Source organism: Polypterus senegalus, chromosome 6 (assembly GCF_016835505.1).
Source record: "Polypterus senegalus isolate Bchr_013 chromosome 6, ASM1683550v1, whole genome shotgun sequence".
NCBI lineage: Eukaryota > Metazoa > Chordata > Cladistia > Polypteriformes > Polypteridae > Polypterus > Polypterus senegalus.
In genome coordinates, this window is record NC_053159.1 from 1,556,787 (window position 1) to 1,582,094 (window position 25,308).

At 46.6% G+C, this 25,308-nt stretch overlaps 1 protein-coding gene across 2 annotated transcripts in view; it reads left to right on the plus strand.

The window, feature by feature from the left end:
* sema5ba (sema domain, seven thrombospondin repeats (type 1 and type 1-like), transmembrane domain (TM) and short cytoplasmic domain, (semaphorin) 5Ba) overlaps positions 1–25,308 on the plus strand; it is a 147,977-nt gene that overhangs the window by 85,995 nt on the left and 36,674 nt on the right. For both annotated transcript variants that reach the window (XM_039755222.1, XM_039755220.1), the window contains exons 3-6: positions 6,770–6,869; positions 7,594–7,639; positions 23,621–23,683; positions 24,892–24,990. In XM_039755222.1, coding sequence (XP_039611156.1) covers positions 6,770–6,869; positions 7,594–7,639; positions 23,621–23,683; positions 24,892–24,990 — 308 coding nt within the window. The remainder of the gene's footprint in view (positions 1–6,769; positions 6,870–7,593; positions 7,640–23,620; positions 23,684–24,891; positions 24,991–25,308) is intronic.

The window sequence follows — 25,308 nt, forward strand, 5'->3', positions numbered from 1 at the left end:
GTTTTGCTGTCGGGCATCTCCAACCGCCATTACTTGTCTGTCATTTTCTAGTTCAGCCAATTGACTTGGCAATATTTAAATAAAAAGGCGGGGTTAACACTGCCAGTGTCAACAATTTGCCAGCAAGCAGAGCTGATTATCTGCGGTTGAGTAGCGTAGTGGCTTAGTTGGTTAGTTGGTGTAGCTGAGATCAGGGTTCAAGGTGGCAGCTTTAGGGCAGGCAGTGTGGCGTAGTAGTTTAGGCTTTGGACTTCAAACCCTGACACTGTGTGGCCACTTTTAATGCAGATTTTTTTTTGTTCAGCATTTTAGTAGCACCTTTAATAGCATAGGGATTTACAAAGCTGTTTCTGTATCATTTTTAAAATAGTTATTATGCAGTTTATCCACCTTGATTTAAGGAGAAGTGTCTGTGTAACTGTGTGTTTCTGAGCCTGCCCTTTCCAACAGGTGGCGCATTACAAACACTTGTAGTGATACTTTTGATCACTACAGATGTTTGCAGTGTGCCATCTGTTGGAATGACAAGTGTAACGCATTTTATTACTACATGCAGTACACAATACATTCCAACAGATGGTGCACTGCAAACATCAACAACTTTAAATGTCATCCCATCTTGGATGGATAGCACACTTAGTGCAAGGAATTGCGTGCTCACCTCACTGTGGCCTTTTCTGGTCTAACAGGGCACCAAAATGCTCGGATGTTCTGCTGTTAACCAGGCTGCTTCATCGTAATACGGGGGTCCAGGTCCACCACTCAGCCCCGAATGGTTCAAGCTCCCCATTAGCTTTAACCTGTGCAATCCATCATTACAAGAATATTGCAAAATTAAATGGTTTGGATGTGACCTGGCAGAGGGCGCCACACTGGCCATTTCTGTACCATGAGTGGGCTGCCACCACCAAAGACCACCGATGAGAGGTGGCTGACGTGACTGGGGTGTAGCGTAGCAGACAGACTACACTACAAACACTTATGAGCGCACAGGAGCTCAAGTGCCCCCTTGTGGTGTCAGGGGCTTACTGTGCTGCCTCTTCTTCTTCTGTCCGTCTTCAGACCTGCTTTGGCCAACTTTGGTGCCATGGAGGTGCCAGTCCGTTGCATAGCACACACACTTCGATACCAGGTTGGTTAACATTGGATTTGAAAATAAACCAGCATAGAGGATCAGAGCTGACAAGGACAAGGGGCTGTCATTAAAATTCCAGACAGGCTGCAGTCAGAAGTGGCTTGTCAAATCGTGCTTTTGTATAGCGCCTTGAAGAGCTTCACGGACTTCGATTAGCGTTCGGGCCTTGGAGGGAAGCTGAGATGATCATTTAACGCCAACAAGGAACACTGAATGAGAGCAGCGCAGGGTTCAAGTCACAGCGAGGACACTCCACTCCATCCACCTGCGTCTCCAGCTGCTCCCGTTTCCTCCAATGTCAGTTGGACTGGAGACCCTAAACTGGCCAGATGTGAGCAGGCACCCCCGCCAGGGTGGGTCTCAGCCAGGTGACCAGTCCCTTTATGGCCAAATGGGACAAAAACCCAAGCAGGCTGTTTCCCAGAACCCCCCCCCCTTTTTTTTCTCAGTATCCCAGTTATTTTCCACTTTTAGATTTTGTTCACCACCTTGTGCCAGGCGAGAGCTTTACTTATTGCTTGGGTAAGATGGACGTGCCCACTCCCTGGGGCATCTAATATTTTTGCCAGATTACTGAACGTAACCCTGCATAATATTCTCGACACCGCTTCATCCAAGTCAGGGCTGGATTGCTGAAATCCTGTGAAATTTTTATTTTCATGTTTTTTTTTTTTTCCCCAGCCAAGTCAAATTAGCATTTTTGGGCGGGCGCCAGTTTGTAAATATTTGGGCCCTTGGGGGGCTATTAAGTGGTTTTTGTTGTATTGAACATAAAGGCCGTTTTAATTCTGTCCCATCGCGCGATAAAAGCTTATGATTTATTGTTCCGGCTTTTTCCGTGAGTCCCGCTAGCACCCAGCCCCCACCCTCGACCCCCCATTCCATCGTCAAGCACAACTGGTCACTAATGCATTATTCCGGCTTTCCCATATTGATGAGAAATGCATTATCATCCATCAAGCTGAGATCAGGATTAAGCCCCCTGGGCAGGTTTGCCTGGAGATTTTTCGTCTTTGTTCACTGAGGTCTCTTTTGGATTTCCAGCTGCATTTTGTAAAGATGGCAGGTCTTCTGTTTGTTCTGACGGACATGTAAGAGGGCTCAGTGATCCGTGTCACAAAGTTACTCCAGTAAAGTCATCGACAGGAAGTGTTGCCCCCCAGTGGCAGAGCCAGTGTGCTGTAGAAAAGAGAGCCCACCACTGGCTCTTCATGCCAGCCCGACTGAGAATCATGGGAGTGGGTTCAGTGTGCTGTCAGTGGCATCCTTTTGTCATTTTGCTTTCTGGGATGTCTTGGTGGCTCTTCTGGGGATTTTGAGGTTGAATGATATTCTACAAACAAACAAATGACAATGAAAAGGAAAAGGAAAACACAAAGGAACCCTGGCTGGAGCAGAACTCCTGAGCAGCCCTCTTCAGAGCTCCCCCTAGTGGCCGTGGTGTTTGTGGCTCATTTTTGGATGATCTTTTGCTTGTTTTTGAGGGTTTGTTGTTTTTATTCTTGGCGTATTGAAATATTTAGCTTTTTAGTATCGGGCTCTGCCGCTCGCACATGGTGAAGCAGATATACAATTTAAACAGATTGTTATTTTCATGGGAATTGTTAAATATGCATAATAGAACTAACTATTTTACATTACAGTGAGTAATTAACCAAAGTAAAAAGTAGTAAAAGGTAATAAATTGAAAGAAAACGATGCTTCATGTTGAGTTTGAGGTATTCGTTGCATTATACATTTTCGTTTTGTTTGGCTTTGAAATTAACATGCAAATACTTTTTAAACGTACACTTATAATATTTGGAATTCACTTTTCATCAATATCGCTTTGAATTTTGATCGTGTGTTTGGACTTTCAGGCGGCACGGTGGCGCAGTGGGTAGCACTGCTGCCTCACAGTTAGGAGACCCGTCTGGGTTTTCTTCCCGGGTCCTCCCAGCGTGGAGTCCGCATGTTCTCCCAGTGTCTGCGTGGGTTTCCTCCCACAGTCCAAAGACATGCAGGTTAGGTGGATTGGCGGTTCTAAATTGTCCCTACTGTGTGCGCCCTGCGGTGGGCTGGCACCCTGCCCAGGGTTTACTTCCTGCCTTGCGCCCTGTGTTGGCTGGGATTGGCTCCAGCAGACCCCTGTGACCCTGTGTTGGGATATAGTGGCTTGGACGATGGATGGATAGATGTTTGGACTTTCATTGTAACAACACAACGTGTAACTGTCCGTGAGTGAATATTATTTCTTTCTCTCTAATAAATAAACCAACTTTTTCGAATGTTTGTGATTTAATTGTCATAGCAAAAGCTATTCTAACGGGAAACTGTAAGCGTTTTAATATGACTGGCATATCAAGATCTCGCTTGGTGTCTCATGTCATTAGTGAAGATGGACTACATTACCTTTCTTGTCGCCTGTTAAAATTTTACATGTCAGAATTATTCGACCAATTTTGAATACAACTGTCACTCTGACATAAATTACTTAATAAAATTACGATACGTCCTTCTTTCAACAGTAATTCGGCCGGTGGAAGACCAGACGGTGTTAACGCGTGTAGATATTCTTCATGATATTAAGTTGATGTTTTCATCTGCAGTAGGCTGGCGCCATGCCCGGGGTTTGTTTCCTGCCTTGTGCCCTGTGTTGGCTGGGATTAGCCCAGCGGACTCCCGTGACCCTGTAGTTAGGATACAGCGGGTTGGATAATGGATGGACGGATGGACGGATGTTTGATCTTCCACACCATCACCACCACTATTGATACACATTTAACCAATTTGCCGTGTAACCGATCGACAAGTTTCATGTTAATTTGCTTCACTTCATCGTTTCTCGGTGCTGGGATTGCCTGTGTACTCATTTCTTGTGTTAATAACCCTTTGGGATGAAATTCTTCAATAAGATTTGGACATAATACGTCTTCTTTAATTGGGAACTTAATGTGAGGAAAACGTAAAAATTTACAAGAGCTGAGAGCGCAGGAAGTGAGTCTGACAAAAGCATTTCCACCAATGAGAGGCGAGAGGACCGTGAGAGGGCGTGGTTTACGAGGAGGGCGGGACTTGAAAAAATGTCTTGTTCAACAGGCTTGTCTCAGGATTTTCTTTAATAACAGGGAGATCTAGTTGTGTTTATATGTGAGGAATTCATTTCTGAATTGAGTGTGACTCAAAATGAAACAGTAAGGAGGATGAGAAAGCCAACGAGAGTCGAGAGCAGAAACATCAGCTTGGTAATCAGGAATAAACAAAGGAACAGCGGGACACGGGAAGCCTAACATCACATACTCCGGAATGGAAAGTGCTGGCGCTTTGGATGATGTCACATGTCGCGTACTCCCAGGGGATTCTGGGAGATCACTGTGGCAACGGTCAGCACTCTGCTATCAACAACGTGGCGACAGGATCAGATGTTATCAGAATGAAACTTGGTAAATATTGAATAATGCAGAAAATGAATAAGAAAATCTTAATCCTTGGGGTCTGAAACCCCATAATTCACGTACAACACATATTTAGATCTCGTAGCGTATACAGTAGCGTATTATTTCTCTTGACTTTTGGTTGTGTTTTATGGCTGCTGCTTTCTCCTCCATTTACTTGACGCCATGTTGTTTGTTGTCATCCGAGTCCCAGAATTAGTGACAGTATAAATACAGTATGGCAGAGTGAGGGTTTCCCTTGGTGGGTAAGCGTATTCAGCTTTCAATTAAGTGGGCCTGTCTGCCCGCCTGCTGGATCCTTCTTGGGGTTTTCACCTTCTGTTCGTCAACTAGAACTTAATGCGTCAACTTCTTTTGTTTCTCTGCTCTGACTGTCCCTCCATCTTCCTCCATCATCTCCTCTTTGATTTCACCCTGGTCACCCTGCACAAATCTTTAACGTGTGTGTGTGTGTGTGTGTGTGTGGTGGGGGGCCTCACCCAGAAGTGTGACTGATCGGGCACTGAGGTGAAGTGAGGCGGTTCCTCCACTGCCTCCTGTTTAACGGGCTGCTTGCTGTTTTCTTTGTCATTTTTTCATTATCGTTCTTTGTGTTTCATATACCGTATCTACTCACGAATAGGTTCTCCCGTGGATAAGTCGGGTTTGATTTTACCATATAATTTCCGGTATTAAGGTGGCACGGTGGCGCAGTGGGTAGCACTGCTCCCTTGCAGTTAGAAGACCCGTCTGGGTTCGCTTCCTGGGTCCTCCCTGCGTGGAGTTTGCATGTTCTCCCCGTGTCTGCGTGGGTTTCCTCCCACAGTCCAAAGACATGCAGGTCAGGTGGACTGGCGGTTCTAAATTGTCCCTACTGTGTGCTTGGTGTGTGTGTGTGTGTGTTCCCAGCCTCAGGTTTGTTTCCTGCCTTGTTCCCTGTGTTGGCTGAGATTGGCTCCGGCAGACCACCGTGACCCTGTAGTTAGGATATGGCGGGTTGGATAATGGATGGATGGATGGATTTCCGGTATTTTATAATGTCGGATTCGGTAAACTGATGCTATTGGTGCAAGAGATTACGATATGCTAACACCTGCCCACCTGAGAGAGTCACCACGGAGCACACGGCCTTTGTTTTCTATGTATTGTGCCTACGTGACGACACGGTATTTAATACCCGCACTATTCTGAAGCGAAGTTCGCACTGATTTGTGTTTTTTGTATCTCACACTATCATACACCTTTATTTATCGTAAGAGCATCCTGTATCTACGATCAGAAGAAAATATGAAGCTGGCTTTAAATTAAATGTCGTTGAAGTGGCGAAAGAAATCGGTAACTGAGCTGCTGGAACAAAATTCGAAGCGTCTGAGAAACTGATGTGAGATTGGAGGAGGCAAGAAGATTTAAGAAAAATAAAAACTTTAGTGTCGTCTGTTTGAACGGGCGTATAAGTCGAGGTCTGGTTTTATGAGATTTTTTGGGTGTCATGACCCGACTTGTACGAGAGTATATACATTCATTTTTTTTTATAATGTATTTTTATTATTGGTCCAGTCATGTATTTTATGTTTTATTTTTTGCTTCTTTAGTTTCTATACATAGGAGAATGTTCTGTCACATTCCTTGTATGTTGTGGGTGGATCCCTAATAGGCAGAGCCTCCTGTCCATCCTAGTTAAGAGACCGCCTCCGGCCCTGTAGAGGCTGCTGGGAATTGAAGTCTGGCTGGTTCGTTTGAATGCTTGCGATTGGGATGGGATTGTAAGTTCTGCCCTCATTGTGATTTTTATGATTTTGTTGACGTCTTGTAGCTCTCTCGATTATCGATACTCTTCCAGATTGTGCTTACTGGGATTTCGTTTGCGTGAATTTTCTTTGGTTTTTGGTCATTAAACCCCTTTGGTGTATTTTGTTCATTTTTGTTAATAAATGGCCTTTCTTAATTAGAATCTGTGGCCCTGCCGGAGTTTACACGGTCATTTCAAGGGATACGGGACTCTTTTGCTATTGTGTTGAATTTCGAAGCCCCAGTCTGGCCTGAAGCCTCCTGTTTTCCGTAGGGTCGGGTGAGATTTGTTTTGTGGCCTCACCCCTTTGTTTTTTTGGCAGTTATAACAGAGGAGAGCTGGAACTGGACGCACACCCACCTCTGTGTACAGATCTGTGCCTTGTGTACTTTGCCCACAATCCTCTAACTGCCTTCCTCTTTGTCCCCACAGCATTAAAGCCTTGGGTTTCCAACTTCTCATATGCTGGCGTTCAGGATTTCTCCCAATTAGCGCTGGACATCGCCAGGAATCAGCTGATCGTGGGAGCCAGGTAAGTCTCAAGCATGTGTCGTAAATGCAATTCCTCAGGAATCGATGATCGCAGACCTTGGCATCGGTTTAGATTGGCTAACCCATCTTCATTTTGTAGAGCCCAGCATGTGCACCACACTGGCATGATGAATCCTGTGGATTAACGGGGGGTGTTGGGTATTTCAGTTTTAGATAGTGATGAGTCGGAGCCGAGGTGACATCCCATATCATTAGAGACGCGGCATGCATGGCACGAGCCCGGTGACATCTCCCTCATTACGCCTAAATTTATTGTGGTGCTCTGACTTCTCGCCCGTGCAGTCTCGGTGATTAATAAATGGCAGGCCGATGTTTCACCGTCTACATGACGGCTCACTTAGTGAGTCGTTCCAAACTTTGAGGTTGTTAACAGGGAACGGCTCGACAGCCTAAGTAAGGTGAATGAAGACTCTCATTCATATCCTCGCCACCACCTCGGGCCTCTCCAGGCAGACGGCACTCATCTTCACGTGGTGTCCGCTTTGAAAACCTCATCTGAATGGCACCCTTACTGCAGCCGGGCTCCAAAGCGTCCTCCAGGCCAGTCTGCTGCGGAAATGCCAAGGTGGACAAGGTTAGAAAGTACACTTGGAGGATGTTGGCTCTGCCCTGTGAGATCTTAGGTGGCAGAGCAGCATTTAGAAGGTGATGGCGGGTTGTCATGGATAACAAATTTATTGTGTGTGTGTCTTTTCTCCTTTCAGGAACTACCTCTTCAGACTGAACCTCAGCAATGTGTCCCTCTTACAGGTAGGTCACATGTGTGACATGTCACTGGAGTGGAAATCGGCTGAGCTCCAGAGTTCTGCTGCTGGATAGGGAGGGAGACTTGCCTGTTGTGTGTGTGTGGCATTGGGATTGATGGCGGTCAGTGAGTCTTCTGTTTCACCCGCTGTGGGCTGGTTGCCTATCCTCAGTGGTGAGTGGATTGCTGGCACCTGGAGATTAGTGTCTGCTCGTCTACTGTATGAGTGGCCCTTTGCTCCAGTGCTCTCCTGCCATCCTCTGTGATACTGGCACTGGACTCCTCTTGGGTTCTCCTCTCTGCTCCTGTGTACTTGGGAAAGTCTTCTGTGGGCCGTGGCATTAGGATTGGTGGCGTTAGAAGAGACGTATGCCTGTCCACTTGTGCACTTCTCTCGAATTCTCTGTCCTCGGAAGTGACAAGGCGTATTGCAGCTTTACTGAGTGCCTTCTTATGCCCCTTGTCTCCTTTGTGACATACAGTATACATGTGACAATAAACTTGAACTTAAAGTGGAGCCAGAGAGCCTTTTACAACTCTGACTCTACAGTCGCCGTAATGAGTAGTGACAGGACTGATGGCACCGGGTAGACATTTATCAGCTGAGCGTGCTGTGACATCATCCATCGTCATCCGTGTAGTGGCAGGACTGATGGCACCAGGAGTGGCATATTCCACGGCCGAGATCGTGGATCGACTTTAGCACATGTAGAACCGCAGAGTGGACGTTTTTGCTTTTCTTTGGTGTGGGAGTCCTGCGCCTCGGGTGCCTGCTGAACGTTGTGACTGTGCGCGGTGGACACAACTGCAGAATGTCGCCCAGAATTTCCATGAACTCAGAAAACTGAAACATCTGAAATCTTTGCTGTAAAGGATTCCATCTGCTCTACCGACGATTTGCCAATCCAAGTGCCGTACTCAGTACGTCTTGCCCTCTCAACTTTGATGAAAGTATGTCACCGAAATTAAATAAATGAAGAAATAATTAAACAAAATAAGCAACAAAATCTCCTTGCATTCATTTTTATACTCAATTTTCAAGTTGGTTTTACTGATTTATTTATTGTCACCTTTTGCGGTACTTTTGTTTATTTATGTATTTATTTATTTAATTTTTTGCCAAATACTCGTGTTTTTTAATTTAAAAGTGCCGACTTGCCAGCTGTCCTATTCTTGGCCCGGCAGATGTGTCGATTTGTATTTTTCTCAACGTTAACTGATATCTCGTACTCTCAGTCGTATTAAACATTTCGCACACTAATTATATCATCTCGCCGAAGAGCATCTGGAGAATATTAAAAATTAATTTTTGTGAGTAATTGGACGCTGACTGACTCGTGCATTTTTAATGTGGAGACGCCAGTGAATCACGAATGTGGACGGAGCTCTTGATGGCCATTTGAGTGATTTTGGGGGGGAAAAGCCTTCCCAGACAATTGCATTCCTGCAGCCTCTCCTGGCCTGGCCTCCTGGCTGATAAGACGTCCCGCTGATTGATCACACACCTTTGCTCTCCTCTGTTGGCCGCTCCTGCCAGAAGAATTCTGGGAAGGGCAAGTCGGAGCTTTGGAGAGCAGGGAGGGCGAGGAGCTCAGAGAGCGCGAGTCTCGTTCAACCCTGTCCAGAATCATTCGGCGGTGCTAAACGTGGTGCCACGTGATGTTTAAACGAGTGCAGCGCCTCGGGGCTCGCCACAAGCCCTTATGTCCGCTTTTATATCGGTGCCCATCTTCATAAGAGTGTTACACTCGCATCCTCCTACTTGTGGGCAGCGTTGCAGAGTCCTGGGTTCAAATCCCATTCTGGTCCGTTTGGAGTCTGCATGTTCTTTCAAGCTCTCTCTAAGACTGACGGTTAGGTGGACGGGCATCTGCAGAATGCGCTAGTGTGCCGTACTGGCCTCCCAGTAAACGGGGGCTGGCACCGCTACAGAGTTTGGACGAGTGGTTGGTAGTGTTGGTCGTCTCATTTTTTTGACTTCTTGTTTTAATCCATTGGTTGTTCAATGGTCAGCACTGGTTTTGAAGCCTCTGCCCTTCTTGCTGTTCCTGTGGAGTTTGGAGTCTTTTCTTTGGTTTTCCTCCCAAATGAATTTTAAGCCTCTGGCCAATAAATGTTTTCTCTTTTTAAGGCTATTTATTTTCTTTTTAGAACTTTTTCTATAACTTGTGCCAGGGTTAGTGTTAGTTTGCCTTGTTTTTTTGATTTCACCAATTCCCTTGCCAATCGAGTATACACAGTATGAGCCAGTGAGTGACTCACGTGGGTCTGAAGCAGTGCCCAGGCTTCACCACAAGGGGGCCACACTGCCTGCCTTTTAGTATTACAATCGATTCTTCATTTCTCTGATGTGACCCTTGGCTGTTTGGACAGTTATGTGCCATCTGTTGGACAAAAGTGATACTCACAAAGCTGAGGGATGCCAGTGGGGATGCAATACGAGATGGTGAAGGCCCTCCATTGGGGTGGAGGGTTAATTAGGCCAGCTTCATAGTGAGCGACTCCTAAGCCTCATCTTGAATGGCATCACAGTGTTCACCCACAGCCTGTGCCATGATGGCAATGATGCATTGCTTGTGGTGTTTTATATGTTTTATCTGATTTGGGAAGGCCATTTAAGGCTGGGCACAGTAGGTGCTGATAATGCACGTATTGAATTTATTCTTACAAGTATTGGAGTCACATCCTCCTTTGTGGGCATCCGTGGGATATTCTTCTAGAATAGTCCTGGAACGTCCAAGTGAGCTGGACCCACACGTGACAAGTGGCAGCAGACGTTTACTTATTCACAGAGGACCAATTTGGAGATGCCACTTAGCCAGGAATCGCATCTGTAGGACAGAATTGGACAGCAGGGTGAATTTGAATTCTGTCATTTTTCCCGGAATTGCATCTTTGGAAGAGCTAGAAGTACAAAATCCACATGCAGCCTTAATGTGGAGTCACCAATTGCATTTTGGGACAGTATCAGGATAACTGTTGAATGTGAAATCTTGTCACAGGATGTGGCCAGGCTGAAAACTGAACTTGGGACCTTGGGCACTGAGGCCACAACGCCAAGCAGTGGGCCCCGCTGATGCCCTCAGCACTGGTGAATCACGGATTTAAATGGGGCTGGGGGCTCACCATTGGCATTGAATACTCCTGCCTTAGAGGTAAAAAATAAGCAGAAAAAGAAGAGACGTCCTTCTACTGCATGATTGGCATCATGGGAGTGCAGCCCCCACTGTGAGCCGTGGGCTGAGATTACTGCGCATGTCCCGTCTGTCCGTCCGTCTGTGTTTAATGCCGGAGCTCAAGTGAATGGCGGGTCAGAGTGTGCGCTGTTAAGGCCTGTCAGCTGTTGGCTGTTTTACCTCCAGAGCCGAAATCCTGGAATGTAAACACTGGAGTCGGCCTGCTGCCCCTCTAAGTCCTCAGAAGAATTTTCTGCGTGCAGCGAAAAAATCAAAGCCCCCCTCGTTGACGCCAGCAGCAGCAAAGACAGCTTTGTTTGCAGCCTTTGGCATTGGAGCCTCTGGCAGGCGTTCTTGTGCTCCTCAGTTTGGATGGTCCAGTCCTGTGTGAAACTGGGGGTCCACCGATGAGGACTCGCCAAGCAGTAGCCCGCTGTTCTCTGTTAGAATTACAAAGGTAATGAATGCGTGCCCCAGGCGGTCCTGGATGGGACACCACTCTGTCATATTGTCCTGACTGGGTGTCCCCCCATCATTAATGCTGGACACGTTTTGGAAGGTGAGACAAAATTCCTACTGAAACTCCACAAAGTCGGGTCAGGGGGCCGGGCCATCACAGGACACACTCGTCATGGCAGCCACACATGGCAGGGTCATCAGTTCACCAGCAGACCAGGGGTCTCCTTCAGTTCCATTGAGTTCTGTGTCCATCAGTGGAAGAGCATCAGGGTGAACCTGTGGGAGTGACCCAGGGGTCTTCTGTATTGTGCCGTTTGTCATCTCCACCAGCAGCCGTCGTCTTCACCCTAAACGCTGTCGTTACTGCTAACACTGGTGAAGTTCTCCTTGTGGCAGGGGGCTCTCATCGCTAGAGATCATTATAGGAAGGAACGTGATTTATTATTCTAATACCCCCTCCTAATTGTAGGGTCATCGCTTATTTTTAGTGCTTTTATGGGAGACAATTTTTCTTCCTATGAGGTCATATTTTTATTTTTATTCCATTGGTCTGCTATTGGCATCAATGCTGCCGGGTGGTGTTGTCATTAGTGTAGGGGTCTTTTTATCATTTTAGTGGGACTCTGTCGTTTTTATTGTTATTGTTATTAAGAGCCAGTTATCAAACTTCTTTGTTTTTATCACTCGGTTTGAAGTGTCGCAGCATCCTCTTATCGTTAATGTTGTTGCTGTCGCCGGTTCATTTAATGTTTTTTTTTTTTTAGAGGCCAGCTATTGTTACTGATACTGCGCTGCGTGTTTTTTTTTTTATTTTTTATTCTTTATTATAAGGGTCTGCTTTTATTGTTTTAGGGGTGAGTTATGTTTATCATCCGTGTAAAAGCCGGCGATAACATAGTTGTAGAATCCTTCTTATCAATATTGCCCGCTTGTGTTACTTCAATCGTTATTCTGAAAACGGTCGTTTGAGATCGGCTTGTGTCAACATCCACACAGGCCGGGGACTTCATGTGTCACCAGGGCGAGTGATTGTTATGGGGGTTGTTCATCTCATTGTCCTTGTCAGAGCCTCTCTTTATCGTGTTGGTCTGTCGTTACTCATTCTGTGGGCTCCTCGTATCGTTTATGGTGGGCAGTCGGTCACTTTTCCTATTTTTGTAAGGGTCTGACTTTGTTAGCCATATTCTAGTTTGCTGTTATATTTGGGCCCATTATCATAAGGGCTTCTCGTCTCCGATACTGTAGGGGTCTCTTATGTTTATCTGTTATTTGGGGGTGTATGTTAATTTTATTGTCCTTGAGGGAGCCTGTGCTACTGTTGGACCCTCTTATTGTTCATGTCGAATCAACTCATTTTAATTGTTTTTTTGAAAGAGACCACCCTGTTATCGCTAGGGGTGGGCCTGTTATTTGAATTGTTCTTTTTGAGAGTTGAACTCTTACAATAACTTTTAAAAGTCACAGTCTTTGTTATCGATGTTCTAGTATGCTGTTACTCGCATTGCATTTTCAACATTTTGTTATTGTCATTATAACAGGCCTCTCATTATCGAGACCGTAGGGGGCTGTTATTTATATCCTTTATTATTGTGGGCTGTTAATTAAGTTTATCACTGTTGTGACAGCCTGTGCTGTCGATTATCTTATCGATATCGTCGGCTTATTGTTATTTTAATTGTTACTCTAAGAAAGGTCACGATGGCTCCGATAGGGTCCTGTTACTGTTAGGGCGGGGGTCCTCGTGAGAGTCTGTGCTGTCGATACTGTAGGAGTCTCCTGTCGTGTTGACTTGTGTTATTTTAATTGTTTGTTTGTTTGTTCGATTCTGTGGGCTCCTCTTCTTGTTCGTGGTGGGCCTGTTCTTAATGTGCTCATCTGCTCTTCTTGTTTGTGTGCTTTTCTCTTTCTCTTTTTTTTGATATCGGCCCATTGTTGTTATACGGGCCTGTCATTGTTCTCGATCTTGAAGACACCACCTATAATCTGTGACAGGCCTGTTATTTGAAGGGCCTGCTCTCGTTGTGGGCCTCTGCACTCTTGGTATCTTGTCATCTTATTGTGTTCATTATTATAAGCGCTCTCTTCTCGTTCTTAATTGTGTGTGTGTGTGTGTGTGTTTGTTTTTGGCCCCATTTTCTTTATTAGAAGAGCCTGGTGGTGTTACAATGAATGGGCCTCGTCACTATTGCTATCATTTATGAGGGGCTCTGTTACTGTTCTCATTACTGTAAGCGCTGTCGTCGCTATCGATTATGTATTTGTATCAATTTGGAGGGTTCGTTATTATCGTTATAATGAGGCCTGTCATCATTCTGGGTACCGAGGGGGTCCGGTTATCATTCCTGTTATTTGCATTGACTGGTAGGGTCACAGTTTTTGATATTATAAGGGCCTGCCATTGTTACAATGAATGGGCCTCGTCACTATTGCTATCATTTATGAGGGGCTCTGTTACTGTTCTCATTACTGTAGGCGCTGTCTTTGTTCTTGTTTGTGTGTTTTTCTCATTTTTGTAGTTATTATTATTGTTATGAGGGCCCATAGTCGCTGCCGTTCACGTTGGGCTCTGTTACTGGTAAGATTGTATGAGCTGCCTTTGTCTTTGCTCTGCTTGTCCCCTCTTCTTATTTTACCATTTCTTTATATACGGGCCTGTCATTTGTGTTCACAGTTTTTATCGTGTTTGTCTTCTGTTGTCACGTGTGTGCTTTTTGTCATTTTTTGGTTCCATTGTCATTATTGTAAGGACTTGTATCAATAGTGTAGGGGAGCGTAGTGTCTATTTGTACCCTTTTTTTTGTGTGGGTTTGATTCTGTTGTGGCCACGAGGGGCGCTGCTGAACCACCAAACCTCACACACAATTGCCCTCCAGCCGTCTCGGGTTCAAAACAACATCTTTATTAATCCAAATGCCCGGTGCAGGGTCCTTCATCCAATTAACACGGTCACAGTCACAATTCCTTCTTTTCCTGTACTTTTTTTTTTTATCCTCCTCCTCTTCCTCCCGACTCCGACTCCCTGAACGATGTGAGGTGACTTCGGATGTCAGAATTCTACACGTAGGAAGCAGTTCTGGGTCAGTCGGAAGACCCACAAAGGAGGGACGGCCATTTCCAGCAGTGCGTCCTAGTGGCACCCACGTGGAACTACAGGTCCCAAAACAGCCTGCCAGTGTGTGTGTGTGTGTGTGTGTGTGTGTGTGTGGGCACAGCAGCCACCCAGCACATTGATGGAGCATACAGTCTTAGAAGGTGGTCTCACCCGGCCGGGTAAAAGGTTTCTATCCAACCCCTTTGGGATGTCCGTCCATCCATTCACCTTTCCATGCTGGCATAGCATACCCCCCTCCTGGCAGAAATCAGGATCGCCTTGACTCCGACCTCCCATCATGCTGTGCTTCTGGCCAGGTAAGGGAATGGGGTCCTTCAAAGCTGAGACGCCATTCATGCCAGCGGTCCATCGTGCTGTTCTCATTCCTGTAAGAGCTGTCGTCGTCTTCTTCTTCTTCATCATCATTTGTGTATTTGCATCCTTCTAGTAGGGCTGGTGCTTCTAATGGCCTGTTGTTGTCCTGCTGTGTGTTGCTGTTGAGGGGTCCGTTTGTTTCAGGGTTACGTTTTGAGCCTCTTGCTGGTGGTCTTGTCATCGCCACTGGGTGACCGCCATTGACACAGGGGCTCTTGTGCTTGTTTTTGTTCTTGTTGCTCTCAGACCTCTTAAGTGTAGGGGGGGCCTGCTGTATTTATGGGTACAGCAGGGGCTCGTAATGTATCTTATGCCATTAATTTAATATTTTTTACTTATATCCTTTTCTATTTATCATCTCTTCTGGTTATTTTTATGGTGATCGTCTGGCCTGCAGTTTTTACCAATGGCCCGTTGTAATTCCTGATGCCCTCTGCCCAGTAGTTTATACCCTCATTGCTCTGATGGTCACTGGTTGGTTTCACCCCTTTTGCTGTGGTCTTGCCGTCCTCTGCCTTTGTTTTATTGAACTTGTTTGTTCATTTTTCTTCTTTTTTCTTCTTCTTCTCTGAAGACTCAACAGTAAAGTGAAGCCCTCGCTGCGCCCACATCTCCGTGCCCACATCTCCGTGCCCATTCCTTTGCTTGGCTTTTTAATTCTGCTCCACTTTAGCCTTCCTTTTTGTCCCTCGTCCCTTTGCTCAGCCACATCTGTGTCACTCTGCCTCTTTCTAGACGCTTCAGAGACCAAGCGAAAGCCCCCAGCTCCATCTTGTTTGAACTCGCCCGCCATCTTCCAGGCACTCGGGCCACAGGCAGGTGTGCTCAGCGTTCAGGTTGTGACATGAAAGGCCACGGATCAACGTCAGCTGGAACAGATTTCACTATCTGAGAAGGAAAATAACTCCATGTTACAATACAATACAATACAATACAATTCAATGCATTGTTGTAGAGCCCAGAATCACACAAGGAGGGCCGCAATGGGCTTTAACAGGCCCTGTCGTTTCACAGCCCCCCCAGCCTTGACTCTCTAAGAAGACCAGGAAAAATTCCCAATAACAAAAATGGAAGAAACCTCTGGAAAGGCGATTCAAAGAGAGACCCCTCAAGTCCTCCTCAATACAATACAATAGTACAATAGAAATACGACAAGTACAGAGCAGAATTCAACAGGAGATGACATCCCATAATACGAGTCCTGGAGACCTTGGCCATCAAGCTGCCTCCCCCTATTGGCCAATCCATAGCTGAGTCAGCCAATCCAATGACAGGACCCCTCTGCCCAATGATTCCTGCGATCCTCCATCAGAGATGACTTGACCTTAGAGAGGCAGGTGGGCAGTGGCACCGAGTGGCACATTTTGGGTACCAAGAAGAGAAACAGAATAGGTGAGGGTGAGTAACCAATGAGAAGGTAGATCATATTACTTCTGTTTTAGAGCTAATGACAGTCCGCGCAGTTAATCAGCAGCTCTAGTCAGGGTGTGCTAAACTGAAGTCGCGAGTCTTCAGCCGGGATTTTTAGACGTGATTTGCATTTTGTTACAATGAATTATTCCAAGGCCTCCTCCTCGATCTCTCAGAATCTCTGGACTGATGAAGGAACAAGTAACCATCTAGTGACGCCTCAGCTAGTGTCACGTTTACTAAGCCAGGCTTCAGTGAGAAGACACAGATCAGGTTTTGTACTTCATATCATTTACCAAAACAGCTTTACTGCCAAGAGAGCGAACGTTCAATAAGCAGCATTTCAAACTGCAGGCGTCTTTCTGAACTGCTGATATATTTTTTGTTTTAATTTGAAGTAAGTTTCTATTACCGGTGCCCCTGGTGGAGGGTCTGGTTTATCTCTTGGTCTACTTATGCACCTTATTTTTTGGTTATCAGGTAGTTTAAGGTTTGCATCAAGACTAAATTCATAAGATGTGTGAAAGAGAAATAAACACCGGCAGGCGGGCGATGAAGACGGCATCCAAGCTGAACTTGAGGTCACTGAAATCCTGCTGGACAAGTGGACATTTGGAAGGCAGTGGCATCAGACCAGAAATGTGGGGCAGAAACACGTGAGATCAGGGAGGCCCCAGTAAAGCACCCTGGTGTTTGAGAAAAGGTGCCCCAAACACACGCCGTCTCTTTGCTGTGCCCCCAGACAGGCGCCAGCGTGAACGTGTGGGCTGGTGAATGAGCTTTGAAAAGTGCAGCCTGGAGAGATGGCACTCAGAAAGGGGGCACCAGGACCAGGAAAATGGAGAGAAACTTCTAGAATGTCACAAGAGAAAAGATCAGCTGAAAGGCAGAACATCAGAGGTGTCCTGCAAAAGTTTGTCAGCTGGGTAGCTACCCTCGGGGGTCCATCTTTGTGATGTTCACAGATGACACAGGAGGTGATGAGGCCTGAAGTCCTGTGGGTGATTTGGAGGAACTCTTGGAAAATGCAGTTTAGTGACAGGAAGTAGTGACCGGGACTTAGGGGTTTATGTTGACACAACATCTAAGAAATGCGCAGAATCCATCAAAAAAGGCAAACAAAGCATAAGGCTGGATTATGAAAGTCGTTGAGAAGAAGTCGAAGAACATCATGTTGAGACTGTAGGTGGTGCCAGTGAGACCCCACACGCAGTACTCTGTGTTGTTCTCATCGTCGTACTACAAAAGAGACAAAGCAGCCAGGTGCATGATGGGGCTGTAAAATGTGACCTACCACGACAGACTCGTAGAGTAAAAGCTCTTTAGTGTAAGCAGAGGAGGCCACGTGGGGACCTCGCTGAGGTCTACAAATCGATTTGAGTTCATTCAGCAGAATTCACCAATCGTGTGCTTAGCGACACCTAGTGGTGACTAAAGGGAGAGAGCTGTGAGACTCCAGCGGAAACCTTGAGAAGCTTCCAAGGAGTTCTCCATCCAACATAAGCATTTGAAATGAACTCCATGGTGTCTGTAGTGGGGGCCGAGAAAGAAAAGGAAATTGTTTTATGGAGAACGGAGACTTCTGGGGACCAACACTAAGCAGATGCTGAGCAATATGAGAAGGTCCAAGAAAAAGGAAAATGTTGATGTGCCCACTTCGCAAAATCCACGTGTTGGATAACCACTTGGGGGCTCACAATGTCCTAAACACAAAATTTAGTTAAATAAGCTGCTTCCAGAAAATCTTATGAACAGCTGAGGACTGCGCATACACACACACACACACACACACACACGTATCTCTCATGTCCATGTACCCCTATATAGCGCCTTTCTTCTCTATCTATTTATGTTTCATTAATATGCAAAATCACTTCTATCTGTCGTCTCTATACTGGCACCCCACCTGTGGTTTCTTCTTGCCTTTTGCTCACTGCTTCCATGACAGCCCCCTCATTCCCAAATTGGATTGAGGAATTTTAAAAATCAATCTGTCCATCATATACCACTTTTTATTTCTATCTATTTTCATAAAGTACATTATGTGCACTTGTATTATTTGTAAGACCTTTTATACGTAGACAGCACTTTCATTTCTAGCCGTCATACAGTGCTTTCATATCCATACATCTACTGGGGAAGTTGATTGTCAGCTCTAATACCTTTATATACACTATGCTGCCTTCCATTTTAAATATCTTCTTTACGTCAATTTAGTGTGTTTCACCTCTCTGCTGTAGAGAGCACCTTGTATAGATAATGTATACCGTACTTCATTTCTGTCTGTCCTCGTTATGTCTATTAATGTACTGCATTTCATATTTAGATTTCTATTGCATATGAAGTCCTCTTTACTTTTATATTGTGCCTCTATCTGTCTACTGTAAAAAGTTCCATACAACATGGAAAGTGTTTTGGGGACAGGCGGCCATATGCTTGAGTATGTCTGCCAAATCAGTGATACGGGTTTTTAGTCCTGAACAAGAACAATGTAAACGGGCAAACATGATGGTTTAATAGTGGGAAACAGGATTATATAAACACTATTATATAGTGACTTTCACTTCTATCTATCTTTCTATTATATAGTGCCTTTCACTCTATCTATCTATCTATTATATAGTGCCTTTCACTCTATCTATCTATCTATTATATAGTGCCTTTCACATCTATCTATCTATCTATCTATTATATAGTGCCTTTCACTTCTATCTATCTATGTATAGTATGTAGAACCCTTTTTGTTTACTACATTTAGTTCTTTTCATGACTATGTCTCCCGGCTGGCCTGGGAACGCCTTGGGATTCTCCCGGAAGAGCTGGAAGAAGTGGCCGGGGAGAGGGAAGTCTGGGCCTCTCTGCTTAAGCTGCTGCCCCCGCGACCCGACCTCGGATAAGCGGAAGAGGATGGATGGATTTCTGCCTTCTTTCTGTTTATTTCATATTTAGCTCTCCATTTAGTGTACCACATTTCATATTTATACAGTATCTATTATATTTAATGTCTTCTTTATTATTTTATTAAGTGCTTTTCCATCTCTCTCTCTCTCTCTCTCGCTCCCTCTCTCTCCCTCTTTATTTCTCTTTCTCTCTCATATAGCACCTTTGATTTTTATCTTTCTTTTTTTTTTTTAATATAGTGCCTTTTCTAGCTCTGTCTGTTTCATAGATGTGGCTTGTCATTTTCGCCATTACATTGTGCCTTTTCATATCTGTCTTTCTATTGTATGTAGTGCTTTTCATTTCTGTTGCCTTTAGGTTGGTGCCCACCCAGGGTTTTTCCCTGCTGTGCCCCCTCTGGTTCTAGAGTAGCCCATATTCACCCACCCCCTGTTCTACTCATGACCCCAAACTGGATTAAGCGACTTTAGGACAAGACCACCTTTCATTTCTACCGGCTTTATTTTTGCCAGTTCCAGGTCTTGTGCCCGACAGCACCAGGCCGGGCCTTAGACTGGATAAGTGGGTTAGAAAGCCCATGGGTGGGTGGCAGTTTATTTTTGTTTCATCGATTTATGAATGTTTGCCCGTCACCGCTGTGCCCACTCGCTCACTCCTCGTGTTTTTCCGATTGTCCTCCATGGCTGAACGCACTCGCGCTTGGCCGCCTGCCTGATTCCAATGGCCGCCGCTCTGATTCAGCTGCAGCACTCACCCCTGAGGACGGCCGGTCAGCCGCGTGAGTTCCAGGATGTCCCGGGAGACGTGACACTGGAATCAAATCCGCGTTGTCCGTTACATTCCTCTAGTGGGGGGATGGGGGGAGTCTCCAATTGATTCCATTTTCAAATCTGGCAAGAAAAAGCGAGCGGTGTGAGCCGCCCTGTGCAGGGATCAGTGTTCGGTGACAATGGGAGACGCCATTGAGAGTCTTGTCACATCCATCACGGCGGGCCTGAATGGAGGGAATTGTGCCAGTGAATAGCGGACTGAGCCAAAGGACAGACCTGGGAGTGGCGAGGTGGCCTATTCAAGTGTGGGGACCTTGAAGGGGGCCACAGGGCTGAGGCGTTGGAGCGCAGCTCGGCCGTTTCATTTAAATCAGCCGTATCGCCCGACACCATTGTGCGAAATCTTGTGGGGAGCTTAAAGACAGAAACAAAAAAAAAAACAGAAAGAAAAGCCAAGGGTGGAATTGCAGGGGAAATATTTGCATCAACTGTCACCAAGCGCATGTCGTCATCGGGACAAGCTGTGCTCGGTCCCAGAGGGGCCATTAAGGCATTTCTGAAATGACTAACCCCGAAATAATTTGGGATTTCTAAGAGTGGCTCAACAGGAATGACGGGTTGAGATTTACACTTTACTGGAATGAGCGCGGGGCTGGGTGGGAATGGGTCAGTCGAGGGGGGTGAGCGGACGAGACGAGGGCACACAGCAGGGACAGAAGGGACATCGGGGGAGAAGGACAGGACAAGGAAGATGGGCAAGGATTATGAGTGACAGGCAAGTACAGGAGGAAGAGGAGCAACACGGACAAGAAGACAGGAGTATAAAAACACAAGGCAGACAAAGAGGAAGAGGAGCAGCGAAGGAGAGAGGAGGCACACAGGAGAAGATTAAACAGGGAAAGAGTCCCAGGATCAGAGAGCGGGAGGAATAAAAAAAAAAGAGCAGGGACAAGGACAGAAATGAAGGAAGAGGAAGAGCAATGGACCCAGAGGACTGTAAGTAAGGGAGGCACCGTGGACGAAGAGAGCTGACGTAAGAGAAGAGACATGGAGGAAGAAGAGGGATGAGGCAGCTGGAGGAAGAGGACGGGCAAGGACAGAAGAAACAGGAGAAGGCAAGTCGCTGTGGAGAAAGAGAGCAGGAGGAAGAACATAACAGAGTGGCGAGGCAAGAGAAATATGGGACAGGGAGGGACAGGGGCCAAGAGGACTGTAGTGACAGTAGCACCCTGAACAAAGAGCGCTGGATTGAGAGGAGAGACCTCACTAGAGAAAGGGAAGGCAAACTGATGAACACGGTGTGGACCACGGCAGCTGGAGGAAGAGGAAGGACACGGACTGAAATGATGGAAGAGGAAGAGCAATGGACCCAGAGGACTATAGTAAGGGAGGCACCATGGAGTAAGAGGAGAGAGACATTTAGAATATGATTCCGTCATCCAGAAGATGAGTACAAAGTCAGAGCTGTCCGGAGGAGTCGGATAAAATACCAAAGCCCAGAAATCAGAGACTGGAGGTCTTCACGAGGGCAGGAAGCACAACCTCCAGTTGTGCTCCACCATTAATTGTCATCACATGACTGTAGTGTGAGTAACGTTGCATAGCAACAGACCCAGAGAGGAGGGGCCACTCGGAAAGGCGTGACAGGGACGGAGCTTCAGTGCCACTCCCATCACACTGATGTTGCAACAGACCCTGGCAGGCGGAGCTGGGGTACAAATACAGATGGGAGGAGTGGATAGGGGTGGGGCTTGAGTGCCCCTCCCATCATGTGGGTGCAGCATAGCAACACTGAGAGGAGGTGGTGGGGGAAATTGAAGAAGGAGTGGCTAAGGGGGGGGCGGAGCTCCAGCCAACGCCGATCATGGAGGAAGCACATGCAGAGGGGAAACGGGAGTAAGAGGACCACAAGTGAATGTGGAGTTGTAAAGAGAGATGTTGGAGAGATGTAAACGAGAAGAGGAGCATCATGGACAAGTAAACAAAAAATACAGGGAGAGAAGATCCCAAGATGGAGGGAACAGGAGGAATACAAGAAGAACGATTATGGTGAAACCAAAAGAAGGGCAAACAGTAGAACCTGAGGCAGCAAAGCAACCGAATCAGAAAGTGTTTGTTTAGCTTGACCTTTATGGAATCCCCCCACTCGCCATGTCTGGTTGGTCTTTTTTGTGCTGCATCATCAGGAAGAGTGCTATGTGGAGCTGAAATCAAATTCAAATGTCAGAAAGTGACGATGTATGCATTAGTATACGGTGTTGAATGGTGGGGAGGTCTGGGGGACTTGGGCTCAGCATGTGTGCTATACAGTAGAAGACTAGAGTCCCAGTTAGGGGGGTCTCTCTAAAACATCACCAGGCAGGCTGGTCAGCCTTAACTTGCAGACTGAAGGCCACCATAGGGAGGACCACATGAACACTTGTGTCATTTTAGTGGCGCTGTTTCCAGGAATGGTCTGCTGCCCAGTCTGGGCTTGGGTCTGGTTGGTCTGGCCAGTAAAGGGAGTCTTGGGACCCCGAAGCCTCAGCACAACTACACAAACACCAATCATGACTTTAAACCTTTTAGTACCTTCAATACACAGTTTCCTTCAAGTCATAATTTCTTCCTTTTTCTCCCAAACCTTTTCCAGCAAGTGTCGTCGTCCTCCTCCTTTCATCTGTGAATCTCCAAATGATAAAGCAAGACCCCTTGTGAAGGCAGACGGTGCCTGCAGCTCCTTGGTGTCAGCCATAGAACCCAAGAGAGCTGCACAACAGGACTGCAGTTCCCAGTATGCCCAGTGTGTGTGTGTGTGTGTGTGTGTTGTTTTGCACCATTCCAGTGTCACTGCCTCCTAGTGGATGGCTGTCTCCCTCTGTCCCTTCATCGTACGCCTCCATCCCAGCAGGAACATCGGTCCAGTGTCATGTCCCCTTATATTGTCTACCTGATGTCTCAGGGAGCACCTGATAAACCCATTAAGGGACCTTCAGTAAACAGATGTGTGGGTGGGTGGGTGACCTGAGTGACTCAAACTAAACTGCCCAACTGTCTGTGTAATGTTGGGCTTTCGGTGGCATTTGCATGGCGCCATCCTGTGTGCCCACTGCCACTCTCCTTTAAGAGCTCAGCCGTCCAGTGCTGCTCAGATTCCTCCACTGTGCAGTGTGTGTGTGTGTGTGTGTGTGTTTGTGGCTGGGTGGGGACTGTTTTGGCCCCCATGTGTGTGATGATTTCATCCTGTCCTCTTGTGACCGAAGGATTGGTGTCCCCACCCTGTGACCCGAAGTGGAGAGTGAAGGGTGGATAGGAGGCCTTGCAAATGTGTGTGTGTGTGTGTGTGTGTATGTGTGCAAAGTACTCTTGTGTGTGTGTTAACACATATGTGTGTGACTATGTGAGTACTCACTTGAGTGTGTGATGTATGTGCAAGTGTAGGTGCTCACATTGGTGTATGGGAGTGTGTGTGTGTGTTTGTGAGTGAGCATGTTCAAATATCTGTGTGTGTGAGCTCTCAAATGTATCTTCTGCCCCTTAAACCCCCCAACTTCATGATGCCCACTTTCTCTGCCTTGGCAGCGCAGGAGGCCTTGTGTTTGGCACAGAGGTGGTGAGACTTTGGGCCTGTCAGTTTTACAACAGCATTAATTTGTCCCGCTTGTTGCAGGGGGGTCGGCTGGGTGTCCATTAAAGGTCTGCCCTTGGGGTCCTCACCTTCGCTTTAATAACCTGTTGTCTGCCATCTTGGGAGAGGAAAGGAGGGGGGGGGTGGCCAGCATTCCCAAACATAACAGCAGCTCTTGGCTTTTCTTTGTTTCCTAGGCAACGGAGTGGGGCCCAGACGAAGAGACCAGGAGGTCCTGTCAGAGTAAAGGGAAGACTGAGGTAACGTGGAGTTGAGAAATCCCTCTGTGCAGCAGAGAAAACAAAGAAACCAAGCGGGCACCGGCCAAAGATAAAACCAAACAAATGTGGTACTGCTTCTGCTGATGGTGTCCCCTCTCCCCCTCCAAAATCCAAGCACCATTTATTAGAAATGAGTCGGGCCAGGGTGAGGTGACCTGAAGGTCTCGACCGCTGCTAGCCCACTCCTCCATTGATCCAAAGCCCACATTTTTTTTTCTCTCCCCTCACTCCCTTTATTGGGTGGCACCGTGGTGCCCTGCTGCTTCATGGATCGACCTTCCATGGGTTCACATCCCATGACTGGTGGGTGTCTATGTGGAGTCTGCATGTTCTCCCTTTGTCTTTGAGGGCTTTCCTCCCATGTCCACAAAGATGTGCTGTTTAAAGTGATGTGTGGTTCCTATTTGGCCCTGAGACTGGCACCCTGCTGTTTTCCTGCACTGCACCCAGGGCTGAGGGCATAGAGTTGGAGTCCCTAAGTCTGAGGATGCTGATGATGTTGTTGCCGATTCCCTCATTACTTCCGCTAAGTTGCCTGACAGCAAGTAACTCACCCCTCGATTTAGAATTCATCTTGGACCCATCTGAGCAGTCCACCCCCTCTTGGCATAAGTCACTTTACTCCATGAAGTCTTTCATTTTTGGGACTTCCCTCATATTCAGCCCTCATAGCTGGAGGACTAACCCGAGTTTACTGTCCAAGATTTTCTGCCACAAGAGGGCACCACTGAGTACCATTAGCGCATACAGTGTTTGCCTCCCAGCTGGGATGAGGCAGCGCCATCCACCAGGTTACTGGGCCAACTGAACCATCAGCTTTACACTTTTATATTTTACATCTGGTGCCCTGGCAATCAGGTGGCTCACTCAATCCCACATTGAACTGGCATCCTTGGCACCTTGAGTCCAGTGCCATGGTCAGTAGGCCACACTGCACCGATATCACTTGCTGTAACTGTCCCCCCCCTGCTGGCCATCCTTGACTTCTTGATGGATGCTGCTAACTGTGCTCGACTTGGCACTTCTGATTGGCACTCCCTCGCCACCACCTGAGGCCAGTCTTTGATGATCGTTTTGAGTTTCACCTCTTCCATGGAAGGGCTACTTGTTGAAGTGAATGGCTGCTGTGTGATGGCTTTTAATTTGATCTTTTTGTATTTTAATTTCTATCTTTTTTGTTTTTGCAGATGGAATGCCAGAATTACATCCGGGTTCTGCTCATCAACGGCAAAAAAGTGTTCACCTGTGGCACCAATGCCTTTCTACCAGTTTGCACCTCCAGACAGGTCAGAAAGCTCTTCACTGTCTAACTGTGGCGCGGTGGGTAGAGCCGCTGTCTTGGTGTTCCCAAGTCCTGGGTTCAAACCCCAGCCTGCGTGGTGTTTCCATGTTCTCCTGTGTTCCCAGGTGGTCCAGTTTTCTTCCCACATCACAAATACGTGCAGGCATCTCATTTTAAGTATATGATCCTGCCATACTGATAAAGGTGAAGGTTCACTTTGGTGCAGGATGCTCATCACAGAATGTCATAACTGAGTCTTTGATAACGGAATTCCCCGATGTGTGTTAAGGAGGATGCCACTCTCGACAGGGTGGAAATTGGC